This window comes from Danio rerio, chromosome 24 (genome assembly GCF_052040795.2).
Source record: "Danio rerio strain M-AB ecotype USA chromosome 24, GRCz13ab, whole genome shotgun sequence".
NCBI classification, from domain to species: Eukaryota; Metazoa; Chordata; class Actinopteri; order Cypriniformes; family Danionidae; genus Danio; species Danio rerio.
Window position 1 is genome coordinate 2,858,692 of NC_141044.1, and position 26,474 is coordinate 2,885,165.

General features: G+C 35.9%; 1 protein-coding gene across 1 annotated transcript in view; it reads left to right on the forward strand.

Moving 5' to 3' along the window:
* The window catches only part of lyrm4b (LYR motif containing 4), a 154,530-nt gene that overhangs the window by 72,998 nt on the left and 55,058 nt on the right, over positions 1-26,474 (forward strand). The window contains 1 exon segment of the mRNA NM_001386617.2: positions 20,556-20,676. Within this exon segment, the coding sequence (NP_001373546.1) occupies positions 20,556-20,676 (121 nt within the window).

Here is a 26,474-nt window from a genome sequence, read left to right on the forward strand (position 1 = left end):
TAATGTTGATCCTGGACCATCATCATTTTAATACAGAGTAAATTCACTATTGTTGATCCTGGACCATCATCATTTTAATACAGAGTAAATTCACTAATGTTGATCCTGGACCATCATCATTTTAATACAGAGTAAATTCACTATTGTTGATCCTGGACCATCATCATTTTAATACAGTGTAAATTCACTAATGTTGATCCTGGACCATCATCATTTTAATACAGAGTAAATTCACTATTGTTGATCCTGGACCATCATCATTTTATTACAGTGTAAATTCACTAATGTTGATCCTGGACCATCATCATTTAAATACAGAGTAAATTCACTAATGTTGATCCTGGACCATCATCATTTTAATACAGAGTAAATTCACTATTGTTGATCCTGGACCATCATCATTTTAATACAGAGTAAATTCACTATTGTTGATCCTGGACCATCATCATTTTAATACAATGTAAATTCACTATTGTTGATCCTGGACCATCATCATTTAAATACAGAGTAAATTCACTAATGTTGATCCTGGACCATCATCATTTTAATACAATGTAAATTCACTATTGTTGATCCTGGACCATCATCATTTAAATACAGAGTAAATTCACTAATGTTGATCCTGGACCATCATCATTTAAATACAGAGTAAATTCACTAATGTTGATCCTGGACCATCATCATTTTAATACAGTGTAAATGCACTAATGTTGATCCTGGACCATCATCATTTTAATACAGTGTAAATTCACTATTGTTGATCCTGGACCATCATCATTTTAATACAGTGTAAATGCACTAATGTTGATCCTGGACCATCATCATTTTAATACAGAGTAAATTCACTATTGTTGATCCTGGACCATCATCATTTTAATACAGTGTAAATGCACTAATGTTGATCCTGGACCATCATCATTTTAATACAGTGTAAATTCACTATTGTTGATCCTGGACCATCATCATTTTAATACAGTGTAAATTCACTAATGTTGATCCTGGACCATCATCATTTAAATACAGTGTAAATTCACTATTGTTGATCCTGGACCATAATAAACACTTTAATACAGTGTAAATTCACTATTGTTGATCCTGGACCATCATCATTTTAATACAGTGTAAATTCACTATTGTTGATCCTGGACCATCATCATTTTAATACAGTGTAAATTCACTATTGTTGATCCTGGACCATCATCATTTTAATACAGTGTAAATTCACTATTGTTGATCCTGGACCATCATCATTTTAATACAGTGTAAATCCACTATTGTTGATCCTGGACCATCATCATTTTAATACAGTGTAAATTCACTATTGTTGATCCTGGACCATCATCATTTTAATACAGAGTAAATTCACTATTGTTGATCCTGGACCATCATCATTTTAATACAGTGTAAATTCACTATTGTTGATCCTGGACCATCATCATTTTAATACAGTGTAAATTCACTAATGTTAATCCTGGACCATCATCATTTTAATACAGTGTAAATTCACTATTGTTGATCCTGGACCATCATCATTTTAATACAGTGTAAATTCACTATTGTTGATCCTGGACCATCATCATTTTAATACAGTGTAAATTCACTATTGTTGATCCTGGACCATCATCATTTTAATACAGTGTAAATTCACTATTGTTGATCCTGGACCATCATAAACACTTTAATACAGAGTAAATTCACTAATGTTGATCCTGGACCATCATCATTTTAATACAGTGTAAATTTACTATTGTTGATCCTGGACCATCATAAACACTTTAATACAGAGTAAATTCACTAATGTTGATCCTGGACCATCATCATTTTAATACAGTGTAAATTCACTATTGTTGATCCTGGACCATCATCATTTTAATACAGTGTAAATTCACTATTGTTGATCCTGGACCATCATCATTTTAATACAGTGTAAATTCACTATTGTTGATCCTGGACCATCATCATTTTAATACAGTGTAAATTCACTATTGTTGATCCTGGACCATCATAAACACTTTAATACAGAGTAAATTCACTATTGTTGATTCTGGAGCATCATCATTTTAATACAGTGTAAATTCACTAATGTTGATCCTGGACCATCTTGATTTTAATACAGTGTAAATTCACTATTGTTGATCCTGGACCATCATCATTTTAATACAGTGTAAATTCACTATTGTTGATCCTGGACCATCATCATTTTAATACAGTGTAAATTCACTATTGTTGATCCTGGACCATCATCATTTTAATACAGAGTAAATTCACTAATGTTGATCCTGGACCATCATCATTTTAATACAGTGTAAATTCACTATTGTTGATCCTGGACCATCATCATTTTAATACAGAGTAAATTCACTAATGTTGATCCTGGACCATCATCATTTTAATACAGAGTAAATTCACTAATGTTGATCCTGGACCATCATCATTTTAATACAGAGTAAATTCACTATTGTTGATCCTGGACCATCATCATTTAAATACAGAGTAAATTCACTAATGTTGATCCTGGACCATCATCATTTTATTACAGTGTAAATTCACTATTGTTGATCCTGGACCATCATAAACACTTTAATACAGAGTAAATTCACTATTGTTGATCCTGGACCATCATCATTTTAATACAGTGTAAATGCACTAATGTTGATCCTGGACCATCATCATTTTAATACAGAGTAAATTCACTATTGTTGATCCTGGACCATCATCATTTAAATACAGAGTAAATTCACTAATGTTGATCCTGGACCATCATCATTTTATTACAGTGTAAATTCACTATTGTTGATCCTGGACCATCATCATTTTAATACAGTGTAAATTCACTATTGTTGATCCTGGACCATCATCATTTTAATACAGTGTAAATTCACTATTGTTGATCCTGGACCATCATAAACACTTTAATACAGAGTAAATTTACTATTGTTGATCCTTTAGCATCATCATTTCAATACAGTGTAAATTCACTAATGTTGATCCTGGACCATCATCATTTTAATACAGAGTAAATCCACTATTGTTGATCCTGGACCATCATCATTTTAATACAGAGTAAATTCACTATTGTTGATCCTGGACCATCATCATTTTAATACAGAGTAAATTCACTAATGTTGATCCTGGACCATCATCATTTTAATACAATGTAAATTCACTATTGTTGATCCTGGACCATCATCATTTTAATACAGTGTAAATTCACTATTGTTGATCCTGGACCATCATAAACACTTTAATACAGAGTAAATTCACTATTGTTGATCCTGGACCATCATCATTTTAATACAGAGTAAATTCACTAATGTTGATCCTGGACCATCATCATTTTAATACAGTGTAAATTCACTATTGTTGATCCTGGACCATCATCATTTAAATACAGTGTAAATTCACTATTGTTGATCCTGGACCATCATCATTTAAATACAGAGTAAATTCACTAATGTTGATCCTGGACCATCATCATTTTAATACAGAGTAAATTCACTATTGTTGATCCTGGACCATCATCATTTTAATACAGAGTAAATTCACTATTGTTGATCCTGGACCATCATCATTTTAATACAATGTAAATTCACTATTGTTGATCCTGGACCATCATCATTTAAATACAGAGTAAATTCACTAATGTTGATCCTGGACCATCATCATTTTAATACAATGTAAATTCACTATTGTTGATCCTGGACCATCATCATTTAAATACAGAGTAAATTCACTAATGTTGATCCTGGACCATCATCATTTTAATACAGTGTAAATGCACTAATGTTGATCCTGGACCATCATCATTTTAATACAGTGTAAATTCACTATTGTTGATCCTGGACCATCATCATTTTAATACAGTGTAAATGCACTAATGTTGATCCTGGACCATCATCATTTTAATACAGAGTAAATTCACTATTGTTGATCCTGGACCATCATAAACACTTTAATACAGAGTAAATTCACTATTGTTGATCCTGGACCATCATCATTTTAATACAGTGTAAATGCACTAATGTTGATCCTGGACCATCATCATTTTAATACAGTGTAAATTCACTATTGTTGATCCTGGACCATCATCATTTTAATACAGTGTAAATTCACTATTGTTGATCCTGGACCATCATCATTTTAATACAGTGTAAATTCACTATTGTTGATCCTGGACCATCATCATTTTAATACAGTGTAAATTCACTATTGTTGATCCTGGACCATCATCATTTTAATACAGTGTAAATTCACTAATGTTGATCCTGGACCATCATAAACACTTTAATACAGAGTAAATTCACTATTGTTGATCCTGGACCATCATCATTTTAATACAGTGTAAATTCACTATTGTTGATCCTGGACCATCATCATTTTAATACAGTGTAAATTCACTATTGTTGATCCTGGACCATCATCATTTTAATACAGTGTAAATCCACTATTGTTGATCCTGGACCATCATCATTTTAATACAGTGTAAATTCACTATTGTTGATCCTGGAGCATCATCATTTTAATACAGAGTAAATTCACTAATGTTGATCCTGGACCATCATCATTTTAATACAGTGTAAATTCACTATTGTTGATCCTGGACCATCATCATTTTAATACAGAGTAAATTCACTATTGTTGATCCTGGACCATCATCATTTTAATACAGTGTAAATTCACTATTGTTGATCCTGGACCATCATCATTTTAATACAGTGTAAATTCACTAATGTTAATCCTGGACCATCATCATTTTAATACAGTGTAAATTCACTATTGTTGATCCTGGACCATCATCATTTTAATACAGTGTAAATTCACTATTGTTGATCCTGGACCATCATCATTTTAATACAGTGTAAATTCACTATTGTTGATCCTGGACCATCATCATTTTAATACAGTGTAAATTCACTATTGTTGATCCTGGACCATCATAAACACTTTAATACAGAGTAAATTCACTAATGTTGATCCTGGACCATCATCATTTTAATACAGTGTAAATTCACTATTGTTGATCCTGGACCATCATAAACACTTTAATACAGAGTAAATTCACTAATGTTGATCCTGGACCATCATCATTTAAATACAGTGTAAATTCACTATTGTTGATCCTGGACCATCATCATTTTAATACAGAGTAAATTCACTATTGTTGATCCTGGACCATCATAAACACTTTAATACAGAGTAAATTCACTATTGTTGATCCTGGACCATCATCATTTTAATACAGTGTAAATTCACTATTGTTGATCCTGGACCATCATCATTTTAATACAGTGTAAATTCACTATTGTTGATCCTGGACCATCATAAACACTTTAATACAGAGTAAATTCACTATTGTTGATTCTGGAGCATCATCATTTTAATACAGTGTAAATTCACTAATGTTGATCCTGGACCATCATCATTTTAATACAGTGTAAATTCACTATTGTTGATCCTGGACCATCATCATTTTAATACAGTGTAAATCCACTATTGTTGATCCTGGACCATCATCATTTTAATACAGTGTAAATTCACTATTGTTGATCCTGGACCATCATCATTTTAATACAGTGTAAATTCACTATTGTTGATCCTGGACCATCATCATTTTAATACAGTGTAAATCCACTATTGTTGATCCTGGACCATCATCATTTTAATACAGAGTAAATTCACTAATGTTGATCCTGGACCATCATCATTTTAATACAGTGTAAATTCACTATTGTTGATCCTGGACCATCATCATTTTAATACAGAGTAAATTCACTAATGTTGATCCTGGACCATCATCATTTTAATACAGAGTAAATTCACTATTGTTGATCCTGGACCATCATAAACACTTTAATACAGAGTAAATTCACTATTGTTGATCCTGGACCATCATCATTTTAATACAGTGTAAATGCACTAATGTTGATCCTGGACCATCATCATTTTAATACAGTGTAAATTCACTATTGTTGATCCTGGACCATCATCATTTTAATACAGTGTAAATTCACTATTGTTGATCCTGGACCATCATAAACACTTTAATACAGAGTAAATTTACTATTGTTGATCCTTTAGCATCATCATTTCAATACAGTGTAAATTCACTAATGTTGATCCTGGACCATCATCATTTTAATACAGTGTAAATTCACTATTGTTGATCCTGGACCATCATCATTTTAATACAGAGTAAATTCACTATTGTTGATCCTGGACCATCATCATTTTAATACAGAGTAAATCCACTATTGTTGATCCTGGACCATCATCATTTTAATACAGAGTAAATTCACTATTGTTGATCCTGGACCATCATCATTTTAATACAGAGTAAATTCACTAATGTTGATCCTGGACCATCATCATTTTAATACAATGTAAATTCACTATTGTTGATCCTGGACCATCATCATTTTAATACAGAGTAAATTCACTATTGTTGATCCTGGACCATCATCATTTTAATACAGAGTAAATTCACTAATGTTGATCCTGGACCATCATCATTTTAATACAATGTAAATTCACTATTGTTGATCCTGGACCATCATCATTTAAATACAGAGTAAATTCACTAATGTTGATCCTGGACCATCATCATTTTAATACAGTGTAAATTCACTAATGTTGATCCTGGACCATCATCATTTTATTACAGTGTAAATTCACTATTGTTGATCCTGGACCATCATAAACACTTTAATACAGAGTAAATTCACTATTGTTGATCCTGGACCATCATCATTTTAATACAGTGTAAATTCACTAATGTTGATCCTGGACCATCATCATTTTAATACAGTGTAAATTCACTATTGTTGATCCTGGACCATCATCATTTTAATACAGTGTAAATTCACTATTGTTGATCCTGGACCATCATCATTTTAATACAGTGTAAATGCACTAATGTTGATCCTGGACCATCATCATTTTAATACAGTGTAAATTCACTATTGTTGATCCTGGACCATCATCATTTTAATACAGTGTAAATTCACTAATGTTGATCCTGGACCATCATAAACACTTTAATACAGAGTAAATTCACTATTGTTGATCCTGGACCATCATCATTTTAATACAGAGTAAATTCACTATTGTTGATCCTGGACCATCATCATTTTAATACAGTGTAAATTCACTATTGTTGATCCTGGACCATCATCATTTTAATACAGAGTAAATTCACTATTGTTGATCCTGGACCATCATCATTTTAATACAGTGTAAATTCACTATTGTTGATCCTGGACCATCATCATTTTAATACAGTGTAAATTCACTATTGTTGATCCTGGACCATCATCATTTTAATACAGTGTAATTGCACTAATGTTGATCCTGGACCATCATCATTTAAATACAGTGTAAACTCACTATTGTTGATCCTGGACCATCATAAACACTTTAATACAGTGTAAATTCACTATTGTTGATCCTGGACCATCATCATTTTAATACAGTGTAAATTCACTAATGTTGATCCTGGACCATCATCATTTAAATACAGTGTAAACTCACTATTGTTGATCCTGGACCATCATAAACACTTTAATACAGTGTAAATTCACTATTGTTGATCCTGGACCATCATCATTTTAATACAGTGTAAATTCACTATTGTTGATCCTGGACCATCATCATTTTAATACAGTGTAAATTCACTAATGTTGATCCTGGACCATCATCATTTTAATACAGTGTAAATTCACTATTGTTGATCCTGGACCATCATCATTTTAATACAGTGTAAATTCACAATTGTTGATCCTGGGCCATCATCATTTTAATACAGTGTAAATTCACTATTGTTGATCCTGGACCATCATCATTTTAATACAGTGTAAATTCACTATTGTTGATCCTGGACCATCATCATTTAAATACAGTGTAAATTTACTATTGTTGATCCTGGACCATCATAAACACTTTAATACAGAGTAAATTCACTATTGTTGATCCTGGACCATCATCATTTTAATACAGTGTAAATCCACTATTGTTGATCCTGGACCATCTTGATTTTAATACAGAGTAAATCCACTATTGTTGATCCTGGACCATCATCATTTTAATACAGAGTAAATCCACTATTGTTGATCCTGGACCATCATCATTTTAATACAGTGTAACTTCACTATTGTTGATCCTGGACCATCATCATTTTAATACAGTGTAAATCCACTATTGTTGATCCTGGACCATCATCATTTTAATACAGTGTAAATTCACTATTGTTGATCCTGGACCATCATCATTTTAATACAGAGTAAATTCACAATTGTTGATCCTGGACCATCATCATTTAAATACAGTGTAAATTCACTAATGTTGATCCTGGACCATCTTGATTTTAATACAGAGTAAATTCACTATTGTTGATCCTGGACCATCATCATTTTAATACAGTATAAATTCACTAATGTTGATCCTGGACCATCTTGATTTTAATACAGTGTAAATTCACTATTGTTGATCCTGGACCATCATCATTTTAATACAGTGTAAATTCACTAATGTTGATCCTGGACCATCTTGATTTTAATACAGAGTAAATTCACTATTGTTGATCCTGGACCATCATCATTTTAATACAGTATAAATTCACTAATGTTGATCCTGGACCATCTTGATTTTAATACAGTGTAAATTCACTATTGTTGATCCTGGACCATCATCATTTTAATACAGTGTAAATCCACTATTGTTGATCCTGGACCATCATCATTTTAATACAGTGTAAATTCACTATTGTTGATCCTGGACCATCATCATTTTAATACAGAGTAAATTCACAATTGTTGATCCTGGACCATCATCATTTTAATACAGTGTAAATTCACAATTGTTGATCCTGGACCATCATCATTTTAATACAGTGTAAATTCACAATTGTTGATCCTGGACCATCATCATTTAAATACAGTGTAAATTCACTATTGTTGATCCTGGACCATCTTGATTTTAATACAGAGTAAATTCACTATTGTTGATCCTGGACCATCATCATTTTAATACAGTGTAAATTCACTAATGTTGATCCTGGACCATCTTGATTTTAATACAGTGTAAATTCACTATTGTTGATCCTGGACCATCTTGATTTTAATACAGTGTAAATTCACTATTGTTGATCCTGGACCATCATCATTTTAATACAGAGTAAATCCACTATTGTTGATCCTGGACCATCATCATTTTAATACAGTGTAAATTCACTATTGTTGATCCTGGACCTGGAGCATCATCATTTTTAGGGTGCTTTTACACCTGTGAATCGATTCAGTTGTTCCGAAACAGAAATTACAAATGTTACATTGATCCTCTTGTTCTTAGTGCGGTTCTCTTTCACACGGCAAAGTTTCTAAACGGACCAAAAGAGCTAAAACAAGTCACGTGTGAGTTAACTCCCCTCACATTCTTCACATTACTTAAAGTTGTGATTGTTGCGGACAAATGTGAAGAGTGGGGGGAGGATAGGGGATACTCCATGCCACCCCTAGCAAGATGCCGCCCTTGGCAATTGCCCACATTGCCCATGCATGCCTTAATCCTGGTGGTCCTAAACAGTTCTCTCTGAGTAGATCTGTGCCGGAAGTAAGTCTGGAATTACCAACAACTCATTTCAGGCGTTCTTCATCTTCTCAGATCTTTATTTTGTTTCACCTGATTGTTGTTTCCAGCACTGCGTCTGCGTTGCTGGCGTCTTCACGAGCATGAATAAGCATGTGGGCAGGTGATATGTTTGCTGAAAGTGAAGCGGATGATAATGGGCTGTCACTGCTCTCCGTTGAGTCTGGGAGCTCCAGCAGTCATTTTGAGCTTTCAGTATTATAGCTGAGCTTCAGTAGCATCTCAGCGGGTTTGATCTCTGAGAGAATCTCTTTTCATCTCTAGCTCAGGCTTTGACATCACAGTGTTTCAGACTCGTCTCTCCTCTCTTTCGTTTTGTTTCTTCGCATCACTCCTTTTGGCTCTGTGTTTTGACTGTGCTGTTCTCTTCTATTTACTTCACCTTTGAGTTTTTTGTTCTCTTATTTCTCTCTATTGTCCATCTTGTTTCTTCATGTCTTCTTGACTGTTTCTTCTTCTTCCTCTTCTCTTTTTTCTCTTCTCATCATTTCATTTCTGTCTTTATGTCATTTAGTTTGGTCTCTCCTTGACTTTGGTTTAATTTTTCCGTTCTTCTCTCCTCGTTTCATGTGTTTTTAATTCAAATCTTCTTGTCTTCTTGTATCTCTTCTTTGCTTGACTCTTCCACAGTTAGTTTCACTTCAGATTTTCTCTTGTTTTCCTCTTGTCTGTCTTTGTCTCTTTCTCTTCATATTTTGTTTGCCTTCACGTTCTCTCATTTTTTTCTTATTCTCACATTTCTTCTCATTTTTTCTTGTTAGTCTCTTGTTTCTTGTTTTTGCTTCTCCTTTTGTTTTCATTTCTTTTTTCTTCAGATCTTTCTACTTGTCGTCTTCCTTCAGAAGCTTGGTCAAAAAACCAACACTTTTTATTATTGGTGTTGTAAGGTCCACCCAGTTGGCCCAATGCCGGTGTCCACTGGTGGATGAAGGTTTAATGCCTGTTCGGTCTTTCCAGTGCACAATGTTGATTTATATTAAACTTAGCTCATATCTGACTCCAATTTTAATATGAGGTGGTTTAGAATATTAATGTATTTATCCTCGTTTTATCTGACTCCAATTATAAAACATTAAGAAGATTATATCAATATGTAATTTAGATAAATGTTTGAACCTTTTGTCTTCACTAGTAACTATTACATCCGTTCATTCGGGTGCTCATGTCGCTCAGAGAAATCGCCTCGGCCGAAGGCGTCCCTCACGGTCACACTCCGGTCAGTCTTGAATATTAAACAGAGGTAATTGACTAATACTTTAGATGGCCGATACCAGCGCGCTCGTTCTAAAATACTTTAGTTAGTCCCGCTTACGTGTACAACCTTGAGTTAAGACAATCATCATTTCTAATTAGAGGTTAGGGCATTAATATAAATGTACCCGACTACTGGACTCTATAGTAACTTTGGTTTTCACCAAGCCCATGGTTTTCCATATGAACTTAATTTAGAATAATATTACCTTCAAACAAAGGTCGGGTACTCAATCTAGGTTAGTCGTGCAACACCTTGTTGACCTAGACGGAAGTTATCGCCCTTTCCACCTAAGTACACATGAATCAATATCAAGAGTCAGTCGGATCCCTAAAACACAATTAGTGTGCCAATGCTCCATCTCAACTGGATTTTAGTCCGTCTACTGACCTGACGCAAGACGTGCGGAAACAAGGATACAGCATAATCTACTTGAATTAATAATTACAGAGTGAGCAAAATATGGTCAAACATTACAATTTAATAGTCAGGTAAATGTATTATGCCAATTCAATCAGTCAATTCATAAATGATCAATACAAAACATCAAATTATCAAAGATAAATCCAAGATGAAAAGATGCATATCCTGACTTTGAAATATACATAACATGTAGCAGGCTCCATGTTATGGGCTGATCTGGTTAGGCAGAATAGCCCTGAGCCTTTCTCAAACCTTACCTTAAATAATCCAAGAATTCCCTCAAGGAAGGGGGTGTGTGTATAACAAAAGGCATTCACACTTAGTGGAAAGTCACACCCTTCACAGTGGTTCAAAAGATGCCTGAAGTTATATATTTATTGTTTTGATTATGTCTATTTCTGAGAGAATGAGACCATTGTACCAATCGCACTGAGACATTTCAAATGATATCAAACATGATAGTTAAAGTCAGTTTGGTTAATCTAGAACATTCAAACATTGAAAAGACCATATGTGTGAGATGGGGTGGATGAAGCTGAGTTTCAGCAGACTCAGATGCAAATGCAGCAGGAACTGGTTTTTCCCGCATTCCCACCTGCTGGGTTGTGGAGTCAATTGGCCCTGTTTTCAGCTCATGTTTTGAATTGTCAAAGACATCAAAAATATTTGTAATATTTCAATTCTTACAGTACTGATGGTTCTGTTGAATTTTGGAACCTTTTTTATTATTGTTCTTGACTTTTCTTATCTCTCTCTTGCTCAACTTGTCTTATTTCTCCTTCTCTTTTCATTGTGTCGTATTTCTTGGGCTATTCTACTGCTCTCCTCAAACATTTTAAAAATAAATTGGCCATGGAAGAGCGAAAAAGTCACTTTCACAATAATAGAAGAACCTTTTTGGGTTCCCAAATAATCTTTTTTGTGAAAAGTTTTCAGATAGCATTGTTCTGATTGTGTGAAGAACATTCGTTTAGTCTAAAGAACCATTTTTTAACTCTAATGAACCTCTTTGTGCAATAAAATGTCTCACTGACTACGTTTACATGGACATCAGTAATCAAATTATTTGCTTTAATCTAATTAAGAGAATAATATGATTAAGGTGTTTACATGAGTTGCTTTTTGAGTGTTACTTTCATGATCCCGTTTTACATGGTATAGCAAATAATTAGATTGATGTCATTACATCACCGTGCTATCCACATTTCCTCCAGCGTTTCATGCAACATTGGGTGTTTCATTATTAATTTGTCGACTTCAACTGCAGTTTGGCACTTTCACTTTTATTCACGAACATTTCATGCATGTCCTCCGTGACAAACCAAATATTAGATGCAACTATGTACTGCTGGAAGAGTGTTGTTTTAACAGAAGTTCATACCATACCGCATGCTGAATGTAAGAAAAAAAAATTCACAATGCAGGTGTCTGTGGTCTGCACTGACTCAGTAGGTGCAAGGAGTGTCAAACAGCCATGTGTGTGTGTGTGTGCGTGTGTATGTCTGTGTATGTTTGTGTGAGTTCGAGCGCATGTGTGCGTGTGTGGACTATCCTGTCCTACATGACGGTAATATTTCGATTAAGGTGTTTACATGCACTTCAATAATGCGACTAAAATCGGCATACTCCACATGTCCTAATTCCATTTCTCTTTAGTTCGATTATGACCTTCATCTGATTAAATGAATCAAAAACCGCTGTTTACATGGTTAACTCTTAATCAGAGTATTGTCTAAACTAAATTATTGGTGTTCATGTAAACGTAGTCACTGAATGTTCTTCATGGAACCATCAAAGCAAATAAATAGAGAACCTTTATTTTTATAAGTGCACCTCATCTCATTGGGGTTTTTTTCCTCTACTTCAGATTTCCCCTCTCCTCATCAATCATTTTTTCTTTCTGTCCTTGTGTTGACCCTTCAAGACTCCTCTCTCTGTAGTTCTTATTGCTTTCTCTATTTGACTTCTCATCTCTTCTTGTCTCTTCAAATCTCTTCTAGTTTCTCTTGTTACGGCTTGTTTTTCTCTCTTTTACTCATTGCTCATACTCCTCTCTCATCCATGTCTTCTTCTCCTCCTTTTGCTTGCTTATCCTCAAACACCATTATAGTAACATAAATTGCGCTAAAGTAATGCAGTATCTCTGTAGTATCTCTGTACCCAGTCAGCGTTCAGCTACGCGTGTAGCTCTACCTTTCGCTACCCTTTCTTGGGTTTTCAAAAGGGTGCCGGACAAGTGTTACAGAACGGTTTGCTTTGTTACGTTTTTTGACAGTGGAAATGGCCATAAAATGTTAAATCAAGACCGCAATCTTTTTTCCGATTAATCGTGCAGCTCTAGTTTGCACTAACATTAGTCACTGGCATTCACAGCATTCATTTTACCTTGAAACTGCAGTGAAGTGTGTGTTTTTGTGTTTGCAGTTTCACAGTGAGTCTGTGTGTGGATTGTTCTTTCTTGTCTTCTCTTGTCCCTCACTGTCTCTCTTCTCATTTGTTTTCCACAGTTCTCTAAACTGTATTTTTGTCATCACTTTCTTCCAGCTGTGCGTATGCAATTCATTTCAGGGGCAGGAAGCGTCTTTAGCTAATAAAACAGCGCCTGTGTGTTCACAGCTGAAGGTGTCATTAAATATTAAGCTATTATAATTGGTTCCACTTCGGAGAACCAACGAAACAACTTGTTTTATGTTCTTTTAGATGCCTGTTATTACTCATGTTTGGTGTTGGTGAGGTGAATTTAATTGTGTGTTTAACGGCCCATGGGTGAAGCCACGCTAATTGTCGCCTACAGAACAAGCGTTATCTAATCCGCCGCTGAAAAAGATCTAAAGCGAGAGTTCCTGTTCACCTTTATAAATATCGTTCTCTCAGCTGTCCGTGTGTTAATCACGCTCCCACCCGCTACATTCAATGGGACGCCACGTTATGCGTTTGTTTAAGGTCAGCTTAACCACATCCGACAATATGACGCATTCGCTTCAAAAAAACACACACACAAGCGCTTTGTTGCTCTGTCACGCGCATGGTGGCTCATGTTTAAGTCTGGCTGGTTGGCAGAGAGGATGATTTTCTCTCTGAGGATCTGAAAAATACGTGCCGCTCGATGAATCAGCCATTCCTACGCTGGTGACAAAGACCAACTGCTTAATTGTCCAGCACAATTCACCATGGAGCTTCAGATCGCCCTCTGTTTTCCTCTCGACAAATGCTTTGTCTTGTTGATGACCTTATTGCCAGATGGCTGAAAACACTGAAAATATCTGTCAGCTGTTGCCTCAAAGGGCTGAAATGAGTGGTTTATTAATAATCGGATGGATGATGTCATGAGAAATGATGCAAACCGATGAGCCAAGATGGCCGTACTTTATATAGAAACACTCTAAGCCACTGTTCTGTCGTAATGTTGATCGAAGATTTGCTTTTCAAATAAAAACATTTGTTTTCGAAGGGCTTTTTTTTTGGATAAATTATAAGGCATCCTCATGTGAGATGAATTTAACATTGTGAAGAGAGTTTAGAGAATTTTAAGGGATAGTTCACCCAAAAATGAAATTTACTCAGTTTACTCTCCCTCACTGAAAAAAGTGTCGCATGCAGATTTGTTGCGAACAATTTATTTGTGTTGAATTTAAACAAACAAATTAAGTTTAATAATGTTCAACTTTGTTTAAATTAAGCTCAAATAAATTGTGTACAACCACTTAACGTAAAAAAATTGAGTAAATCATAGAAATCATCTTTGAATATTCCATTCATGTGTTCATTCATTCATCAGCTTAGTCTCTGATTTATCAGAGGTCGCCACAGCGGAATGAACCGCCAACTATTCCATCATATGTTTAACACAGCGTATGCCATTCCAGCCGCAATCCAGTACTGGGAAACACCCATACACACTCACATTCACACACAAACTCATACACTACGGGCAATTGAGGAAACCGGAGCACTCAGAGGAAATCCACGTCAACACGGGGAGAACATGCAAACTCCACACAGAAATGCCGACTGACCCAGCCGGGGCTTGCACTAGTGACCTTCTTGTTGTGATGCTAACCACTGCACACTTAATGATTTTCTTTCTTCTGTTGAACACAAAAGAAGATATTTTGAAGAAAGCTGTAACCATTGATTCAATATTAGGAAAAACAAATACTATGGAAGTCGATGGGAACAGGTTTCAGCTTACCTCAAAATCTCCTCTTTCGTGTTCAACAGAAGAAGAAATTCGTAAAGGTTTATTATTAATCGGATGGATGATGACATGAGAAATGTAAACCGATGAGCCAAGACTTTATATAGAAACATGCTAAGCCATTATTCTGTCGTAATGTTGATCGAAGATTTGCTTTCCAAATAAAAACATTTATTTTTGAAGGGCTTTTTTTGGGATAAATTACAAGTCATCTTTATATGAGATGAATCAAATATTTTGTAGGATAGTTCACCCAAAAATTTATATTTGCTCACTGTTTACTCTCCCTCATTTATTCATTCATTTTCCTTTGGCTTAGTCTTTGATTTATCAGAGGTCGCCACAGCAGAGTGAACCACCAACTATTCTACTATTGCACAGCCATACATACAGTTGAAGTCAAAATTATTCGCTGTCCTGTAAATATTTTTCTTTTTCTTACAGTATGTTTCCCAAATGATTTTCAACGGAGCAACATTTTGATCACAGTATTTCCAGTAATAGTTTTTCTTCTGGAGAAAGTCTTATTTGTTTTTTGTTTTGTTTTTTCGGCTAAAATAGAAGCAGGTTTTTTTGTTGTTGTTGTTTTTTTTTTATTATTTTAAGGTCAATATTTTTAGCCCTCTTAAGCAATATTTGATTTGGATTGTCTACTGAACACACTACTGTTATACAATGACTTGTCCAATTACCCTAATTTTACCCTGATTAACCTAGTTAAGCATTTAAATGACACTTTAAGCTGAATACTAGTGTGTTGAAAATGTGCTGTCATCATGACAAAGACAAAATAAATCAGTAATTGGAAATGAGTTATTAAAAATATTATGATTACAAATGTGTTGAAGAAATCTTCTCTCTGTTTAACAGAAATTAGGGAGGAAATAAACAGGGGGCTAATAATTCTGATTTCAACTGTATGAAGATTATAAAGCCTTAATACACCTTACATGCAGAAAGGATGAACACACTGTATGACTTTGCCTCTGTTATTTGTGCATATGGTATTTGTGTTGTGCGTGGCTTTGACCTCAGATTTGTTACAGTTAATGCGCTCGAGCTGTTGGAGAAGCACATGACGTGCACTTCAAAGCCGGCTGCTCGTTTTCTGACTCCTTTGAAGTGTCTGTCACCGCGGTATTTCTAAAGATGACTCGCTCTTTATCTCGCAACTGGCCCCTTTCCTTCTCAAGACACAATTTTGCATCTGTCATCCACTGTTGTGTGTTTTTTTTTTAGTGTGTGATCTGAGATTTTCCAGCTCTCGCTTGAGTGTGTGCTCTCAGCCGTTCTCTGTCTGTCTCTTTCTCTGTGGGTTTCTCTCATTATTTGCAGATTTTCTTTCACCTCTCTGCCATCCTCCCTTGTTTTTTTTTTCCCCGTCTTCATCCCATGAAATAGTGGGAGGCTTGGATTTGGCTGTCAGAGCGGAGTTGCCTCTCCTTGGTGGAGGTGGTTTCTCGGGTGCCAGGCGATACTTTGATCTTGGCGTGGCACTGGGGCGTCCGTATGCCCCACACTGCTCATCTTTGGAGATGAAACGGCTAGAGATATGCTTCCTTCTCGCTTTTTTTTTCGAGTGTAGCTACCTTACAGCTTAGTAACTGGCTGTCTAATGACTGCTTCGTTATTAGGACGTGGCACATGCAGCGCTGGTGCTAATGAACTCTGTCATCCAGAGGAAATGTGACTGAGTTTGTCAGTGCTCTCCTTGGAATGGGGATGGGTGATGTCTTATCGTTTGCAGTATACTGATTAAAAAATTTTCCCACCATAATAATGATAAAACCAACTATTGGTCTAAGCAATGAATAAATGTGCTACAGTTTTGTGTATGTGAGCCTGTTTATGAAGAGATTTACTGACATACTTCCACACTAATTTCTTTTCATAGCATCATCAGTCATCAGGTCTTTGAAATCACATCTTTTTGTGATCAGACTTTGTCAAAAAGGCAGTTAGTTGACTTAATATTTTTTAAAGCAATTAAAATTCATTGCTTTTAAAGCTAATAGTTGCTTATACTATTAAAAAAAACTACATAAAGCCTTTGTTTTTAAACTGATTAGTGGACTATACTTAAAAAAATAGGAATTCCATTGCTTTTAAAGCGATTGGCTGCCTATACTTTTAAAAAGTGAGTACCCTTGGCTTTTAAGGCAGTTAGTTGACTATAGACTGATTTCACGTGACCGCCATTTTAAAAGCAAAAGTGAGGCTGCGGTGGGAAGAAACCTGTAAGTATCGCTTGGAGTCAAACAGGAATGGCTTCCGCAACGGCGTATTGTTGTGTACCTGGCTGTATGTCTTATCAGCGAAGAGAAAGTAACACAAATGTAACATTTCACCGCTTTTCGAGTGACCCGAAGGTCCGTTCTGAATGGATAGTGAAAATAAAAAGGGATATCAGAGCTCATTTTCAGCTAAGTTACGGGAAATGCCACTAGTTACCTAACATTTCCTTTCCCAAACACACATTTTAGAAGGCATTTATCAAACTTAAGTTAATAAACTGATTCCTTCACTATATTTGACTCGTCACCAACCTGAATTTTGGTACTGAAATAAAAAAATTTAAAAAAACTTACATTTCCTGTTAACTTTTAAGTGCTGTTGAGCACGTCAACAGAAATGACGGTGCTTGGCTGTGAAGGTCATCAGTTTACCACACTTCACCGATGTTTACCGAGTGCAAACACAGACACTGCAGTGTCCCTGTGTTGTTTTTTTTCGCACCCGGTGCAGAACAGTGAACTGATGACCTTCACAGCCAATCACGGCCATTTTTGTTGAGCATTGGTGAATACTATGGTAAATCGGTGGTGTTTAAGATCGCGTTTAACAGAGCTTAAATGTTAGTATGAAATAAGACATTTGCAATTCCTCATGGAAACAAACACATACGACCATTCATGAACGGCTAAATTCTGTGTGCCGTGGGTCTGTAGGTTCCTGGACACGGTCTCACCCAGTCATTAATGTATAAGGTCTCACAGCTTGGCACTGGCAGGTCTGTCTTGCCTTCGGAAAGCATGCGCAGTCATGAATAATTAAGAAGCCGGCTCTTCTCATAGGATAAGAAAATTCCGCTATGAATAATAATGAGAAACCAACATGTCATCACTCCACTTGCAATTTTGCACTACATCAGCAATTTTGATCCGCCCCAAATATCATTTTAAACCCGGAAGATGAAATTATCTGACTGAAGCTCAAAATTATCCAGTTTACCCCACAATTAAAGCTGACAGCTGCTAACATTGTTTTAACTGATGCTCAACACATATCTGTCAAAATCTCAAAAAAAAAAAAAAATGCTCCAGGATTTCTTGGACCTTAAAAAAAATCTTTATTTTTAAACATGGTGCACTTTCAGATTTAACCCTCTGCTGGATGTTTTCATTCACTCAGAGCTCATTCTCCAAACCCCTTAATGGGGGCTCTTTATTTGAAAAGTTTTTAGAGTAAAGACAATGAATCGGTTTAGAAACAAAGGGTATACACACTTTTACTTTTACACACTTTTCAGTGAAGTCAACTAATTGCCTTTTACAGTGAATGAGTCAGAAGATCAGAAAAAGTTATTTGAAGTTATTTCAGTAGGAGTCCACATTTGTGGAGGACTCAAAACATTATGGGCTCTATTTTGACGGTCCATTCGCAGATCGCAAAATGCAGGGCGCAAATGCTTTCAGGGCGCAAACGCTTTTAGGGCGTGTCAGAACGCATTTTTGCTAATTTAAGGACGGGAAATTCGCTTTGCGCCATGGCACATGGTCTAGGGTTGAGTTTATTTTCTTAATGAGTTATAGGTGTGTTTTGAGAATAAACCAATCAGAGTCTCGTCTCCTATTCCCTTTAAGAGCCAGCTGTGTCGCGCCATAAGCGCATTTGCTATTAACATAACGTAAAGTAAGTTCACTTTCGCTTTTGCTCTCATGGATAGGGAAACCTTTCCGCACAGACATCAATTAGCCTATAAGTAATTAATTTCGTTTGTTAACTGCAAAGATTTGTTTCAAAACTATTTCTAAATTTAGTTCTAATTTCCAGCAAACGAATAAATGAACAATAATAACCAAGTGTGGTCAAAAACCTGAGTTATTTCCAAATACACATGCTGTGCCCCAAATGGTCTTAAACCTGACAGGTGGGCAAATCTAAGCTTGTTTTTAATAAAACAAATATAAATATGGATATAATAAATAATACTGCTAATAATAATAACATTATACAAAAGCAAATTAAATGAACTGAAAAAGCCTCCCGAGATGAAGAAAGTAAGGCAGTGGTTTTTAAATTCATCTAGGGTAGAAATTAATATGTTTTGTAATATTTTAATCATTTATATTTATATCCTATATATATAGTTATTATATATATATATATATATATATATATATATTTTATATATATATAATTTTATATATATATATATATATAAGTCATTTATATTTTATAAATATATATTTTGCGCTAGACAATAGACCGACTTTGTTCTGGTCTAAAAAACAGACTATTTACAGTTTCTCAAAATAGCAACGCGCCAAAACACGCCTGCTTTTTTTGGCCAGAACGCCTATGGGCGCACATTCATTTGCTATTTAAACAGTGTGGCGCAACACCTCAAAATCACCCTTGCGCCGAGCTGAAAGTAGCAAAAGAGTATTGCGCTGCACCTTGGGCCACATTGCGCCGGGTGTATGATAGGACCCTTTATGTTTGTTGTTTAACTTGAGTGTTTTATGTTCAATCCACTTAAATTTCTTCACACTAATAGCTTAACTTTTTCACAGTGAGTGCATGCCTAGCACAAAAACTTTCTCCTCATGAATTTCCATCGCTTCACGTCGGCTGCTCAGAATTCCAGTATGGTCCAGCAGAAAGCTTCCGCAAGAGCTGTTTGATTGAATTTAACAACTGACTTTTTTGTGCTGAGATTTCGATTCCCTGCTGAGCTCACACACTGCCTTTTACTTGTGTATGAGTAAGCAAATCTAAACTGTGGAGTGATTGTTTTGATCTGTGTGTGTCTTTCTGTAGGACGTACGCTCTTCGGCGAGTACGAGATGCCTTCAGGGAGAACCGGACAGTGGAGGATCCGCAGCGTGTGGAGGAGCTGCTGAACAGAGCCCGCGAAAACTTAGCCATCATACAAAGACAGGTAAGACTGGAGTGCACAGCTCTGAAAATACATGCTGAACTCTGTGGATGGGTTGTGTAGAGCTGAAAACCAGAGACAGAGAGAGTGTGCTGGTCTATAAATAGATGTAGAAATGTAATGAAAATAGCACAAAAAAGGTGTCTGATAGGTAGAAGGGGTTCTGTTGCTTTATGTTTGCTTGCTTATTTGTTTTTTCCATGTAGTTGCGCTAGAAATTATATTGTTTGAACATTCTGATTGCAAAACTGACATAAGTTTACACAATTAAAAGTTGCTGTTTTTGTATGTTTGGCATTTTATGTTTTGTCATACCATTTTTTTTATTTTGGATATATTTTAAGAAATTTTACTTTCAGTTAATCGTTTAAATATATACAATATATATACAAGTTTGTGTGGGTTCTGTACAGTTATACACACACTAAAAGCACTAAAAGCACTATGTTGTTGCCCTTCAAAGTTTTAAGAACATCAAATAATAACTTTTAATTGATCGTTTGGTATCAGAAGTGGCTTATATGAAAGGCAAAGACCTCTAGATTACGCTTATATTACCACAATAAAATATTAACATGCCTTGATTTCTAATGCTTTAATTAGTACAGTAAGCCCTGATTTGCTTAGACAAAAGTCCTGTCACCTAACAGAAATAATGTCCAGTATAGAATATAAAGTCCTGCTGCAGTGGAGACAGAATGAATATTGTGTCTGACTCCATCATGAGCTTGGAGGACTGCATCCATACATCTCTGACATGACTCAAATTACTGATTAATAAAGTCATCTGGAATGGCGAAGAAAGCGTTCAGCAGGACTCCCAGAGCTCATTAAGATTCTTTGGATTCATCTTCAATGCCTCCTCCTTCATCTTACCCCAGACATGCTCTATAATGTTAATGTCTGGTGACTGGGCTGGCCAATCTTGGAGCACCTTGACTTTTGCTTTCAGGATCTTTGATGTGGAGGCTGAAGTATGAGAAGGAGCGCTATCCTGCTGGAGAATTGTCCCTCTTCTGTGGTTTGTAATGTAATGGGCAGCACAAATGTCTTGATACCTCAGGCTGTTGATGTTGATCATCCACTCGGCAGATCTCTCGCACGCCCCCATACTGAATGGAACCCCAAACCATGATTTTTTTCTTCACCAAACTTGACTGATTTCTATGAGAATCTTGGCTCTATGTGGGTTCCAGTGGGTCTTCTGCAGTATCTGTGTTGATTATGATCAACAGATGATTCATCAGAAAAATCTCCCTTCTGACACTTTTCTAAATGATCAACAAGAAGTCAAGTTATAAATATAAATGTTTTATATGTGAATAGTATGTTTTAAACTACAGTTTTTTTTCTGATTCAATGCTGAATTTTAGGCATACTTGCTTCAGTCTTTAGGGTCACATGATGAATTTTGTTGGATTTTTGTTTTCCAGGATTCTTTAATTATTAGACAATTCGATACAGAAGCACTTAGTATTTTAGTCCTTTAAAAACTTATTTTTTTCTTGAATTTAGATTTTTTTTCTCTTAAAAGCTACAGATATGTGTTAAGAACAATGCAGAAAGGGGTCTAAGGAAGAACAGGAGGCGCTTGGATAATTTGTGTCTTGTCTCGTACCAGAGGCGATGAGCTGTTCTTTGAAAGCGAATCAAAGTACAGCCTTAGAGATCAGTCCATCATGCTGTCTGCATTAAGAGCTTCTGTCACCCTGACACTCGCAGCATGGGAATCAATGAACTTAAACTTCCTGGGGAGTTAAAACAAGATCTTCAATGAAGCGTGGAGAGTGAGGCTCAGGAGAGCTGCTTTCTCACTATTTGGAGACTCCAGTTCGCCTTGATTAAGCCTGAAACACCAATGCAGGTGCTCTTAGCAATGTGAACCTGATTTTAAATGTGCCATAGAGTGCATTGATCCCATGTGTTAAATTATTTTCAGATATCTAGCTAGTAGGTATGTGGCTTAGTTAAGATATTGTTTTTTATGCTTATTTATAACCACAGAATTAACCCCTAGAATGAAAAGCTTAGGTTTGACCATATTTGGAATGGTCATGAATATTAATGAGCTCTGCTCTGACTCAGCTCATATCAGTGCATGCTGTCTCTCTCGATGTCAAAAATAAACAAAAATAGGATTTGCAGTCTCGGTTCATCTGCTATATATAACATATGTCTCTCTATAATTTAAGCCTAAAATGCAGAATTCTAGCCAACGTTTCTTTAATAGATTGATTAATTCAATAGATAGATTTTGGTAATTATATGTGTAACTTACCTTTATTCATTTACTGTATGATTTGGTTATGGGTAAAACAAAGACCATGCAGGTCAGGTAGTTTAAACGGTAGGCTACAAATAATTAATTCGTTATTAATTAATTATTCATAATCAAAATCCGAATCGAATTGTGACTTAAGAATTGAAAATTTAATCGAATCGAGGATTTGGAGGATCGTGACACCCTTAGTCAATATTATTAACCCCCTTAAGCATTTTTTTTCGATTGTCCACAGAACAAACCACTGTTATACATTGACTTGCCTAATTACCCTTAGTAACCTAGTTTAGTCTTTGATTTTCACTGTAACCAAAATACTAGAATCTTTAATGATATCTTGTAAAATATTATGTGCTGTCATCATGGCAAAGATAAAATAAGTGAGTTATTAAAACTATTATGCTTAGAAATGTGTTGAAAAATAATTCTGTTGAACAGAATCTGGGGGAAAATATACTGGGGGGCTAATAATCCAGGAGGACTGATATTTCTGACTTCAACTGAATATAATATCTTGAATATATAAAACAACTTAAACATACAAGGGTATTTTTCGCTTTCATAACTCAGCTCATTCTTATTCGTATAGAACTGCATACTAGAGTTTGCTTTTGGACTCTCAAGATGAGTTTTTATTTGCACAGAGACTGATATATTCCATAATATCAGCTCACGCATCAATAAAACAACACACAGCATTACCATAGACAATACATATTGCACTTGGCATTCAGATTGTGCTGAAAAACACACTTTATGACATCTCTTCAGTAGTGTACTCAGACTGCAGACTGTCACAGATGCGCTTGCTCTGTGTGTGCACTTGAAGTGTGGATGGAGTGTGTTGTAGTGTTTGTGCAGGTGTCTTGTGCATGTCTCCGCCGTGACACTATAACCGGTACACACAGTCACCCAGTGCTTTGTTGACTCAGACACATCACAGCATACGGCCTTCAGCCTGCTGTAGGATGCCAGACCCACGCCTGTCTTCACTATGCACACATATACATGCACATACGCATCCACAGAGCGTCCCGTTGTGTGTCGTGACACCGGCAGCATGAGTCCCTCCCTCAGCACACACCCACTGACCAGACACACACTCACGCACACACACACACACACATGGATCTCCTCCAGTCCGTGAGTCACTGCTGCCCATTTACTCCTGCTCAGATGTGCTCGCTGACACTTTCTGTGCATCTCTGCATTTTTTGGCTTCCTTTTTATTTAGATGCCACTCGTTCATCTTGCGAGATCAAAAGAGCAAGGTTTCCTTTAGACCAGAGCTCTCAAATCTCAAACTAGGGCCAATTTACCATTCAACTCTGCCAAGATTGCTTTTCTTGCCTAGAGTTTTTGTCTTGTTTCTAGTCCAGATATTGAGAAATTTTTAAACCAAGAAGCATTTTCTAGACCAGTGTTTCTCAACTGGTGGATCGCGACCAAAAAGTGGGTCGTGGGAAAATTTTTAGTGGGTCGCGGAGAGTGTGGTCAAAAAAAAAACAACAAAATGAAATTGTTTTACTTATTTTGCTAGTACTGGACTTTTATTTTGAAATGCATGCGCGACAATCCTACCTTTTGACATGTAAAAATTTCATTTAATTATAGCAACAAATATGTCGAAGCGCAAGTGCGACGGCGAATATGTAAAGTATGGATTTACATATTTTGACAACAAAAAAAGACTTAAAGCCTCAGTGTGTCATATGTAGTGAGGTGCTCTCATAAGACAGCATGAAACCTTCTGAATTAAAACGACATTTAGAAACCAGACAACATGTTTTATTAACAGTTCAGTTTAGTTCATGGTAACTGAACCTTTCTTTACCCTAAACACTGTTTTTACTTTGTATTATTTTTATAATTTGATACATTTTGTTAAATGACAGCAGTTAAATATTGTTTATTTGTAAGTCTTGGTGAATTTCTTATGATTTATCTGTCATCACTTGTGTATGTTAACAAATAAATACAAATTAGTAATCATTCCTAAAATTCTTTCATAGTTCTTAAAAATTTGGGTCGCGGACTGATGACCATGTAAAAATGTGGGTCCTATGGCCAAACCAGTTGAGGACCTCTGTTCTAGACCACTGATGTCCAAACTCGGTCCTTGAGGGCTAGTGTCCTTTTGCAAGAATGTTTCTAGAAAGCCTAGTAAGAGCTTGATTTGTTAGCCCAGGTGTGTCTGATTGGGGTTGGAACTAAACTTTGCAGGACACTGACCCTGAGTTTGGACATGCCTGTTCAAGACGAACAAAAAATATTGTCTTGTTTTAAGAAATAATAGAAGAAATTAAGTGAGTTTTTCCTTGAAACAAGCAAATAATTTGGTAAAATAAATGGCTTAAGCAGGATAATCTTGTTTTTCCTTTTGATATCAGATAATTTTGGGTACCATTGGCAGAATTTTTTGCTTTTTTGCTTGTTTTAAGGAAAAATTCACTTAATTTTAGCACATTATTTCTTATGGACTTTAGCAGTTAATTTTCGTTTCATCTAGCGTATCTGAACAGCTCTCCATCCACACTACTGAAAACACACATCACGTGACCACACACACTGGCGTGCGCTAGAGCTGTAATCAGGCCATAAAAGTTAACCCAGATAGGGCCCGAGCCCGACAAGTACAACACTGGCGTTTCACCTAACATTTTTTGATAGATCTCCGTCCACACTACACCGCTGAAAGCGCACATCACGTGACCACACACACACTCTGGCATGCACTGCAGCGTATGCGAACGTCTGAGCTCCAGGCAGTCAGCGGGTGCTCTGAACACAAAACCCCAGGTGAGAGCAGCACACGTCGAACGGTTCATCAAGAATCTACTGCTGGATCTCATCTCAGTATGTTTGTTAAATGTGGTATTTATTTGGTCTTGTAGTCTCTATCTAACGACATATTCCCCGACTTTAGTCTTTTGAATCTATTACTTGTTCTCAGATATCGTGTTTTGGCTGAGCGCAAAAATAAGTAAATATATTAATGTCACCACTGAAACTGCACATTTGACTGATTGCTTGCCTTTATTTCCTATAATGTTAAACTTATTGTAGGTTACACTTCTATAATGGCCATTTTTGATTATTAGAACTGATATTCAGCAAAAGAGAGGGTACGTATTTTTTAAAGAAAATGAAAGGAAGCAGTAATGTTATAGGCATCATTTTATTGTAAATATGCCTACGGTGAATATGACGGTCATATAAATATGTAGCTACAGGATGACTTAACATTTTTGGTGTCTGTTAAGTTAATATCAAAATGAAAATAGGCGGTTTCTCGTATCATGTTATCATTTTATTGTTAAGAAAGTGAAACACCATAGCCAGGGTGATGTGGATGACTTTATAAAGTACACTGTCCCCTTTAAAGATTTCCCCGACGTGTCCTCGGGAGTTTGTTTTCCATATCAAACTTGCAAAGTCTGCACTTACAAGGAGAAGATGCAGGACTGAACTGTGTATAGCCTACTTAATGATGAGGAAAAAGCCCCAATCAGATAGACGA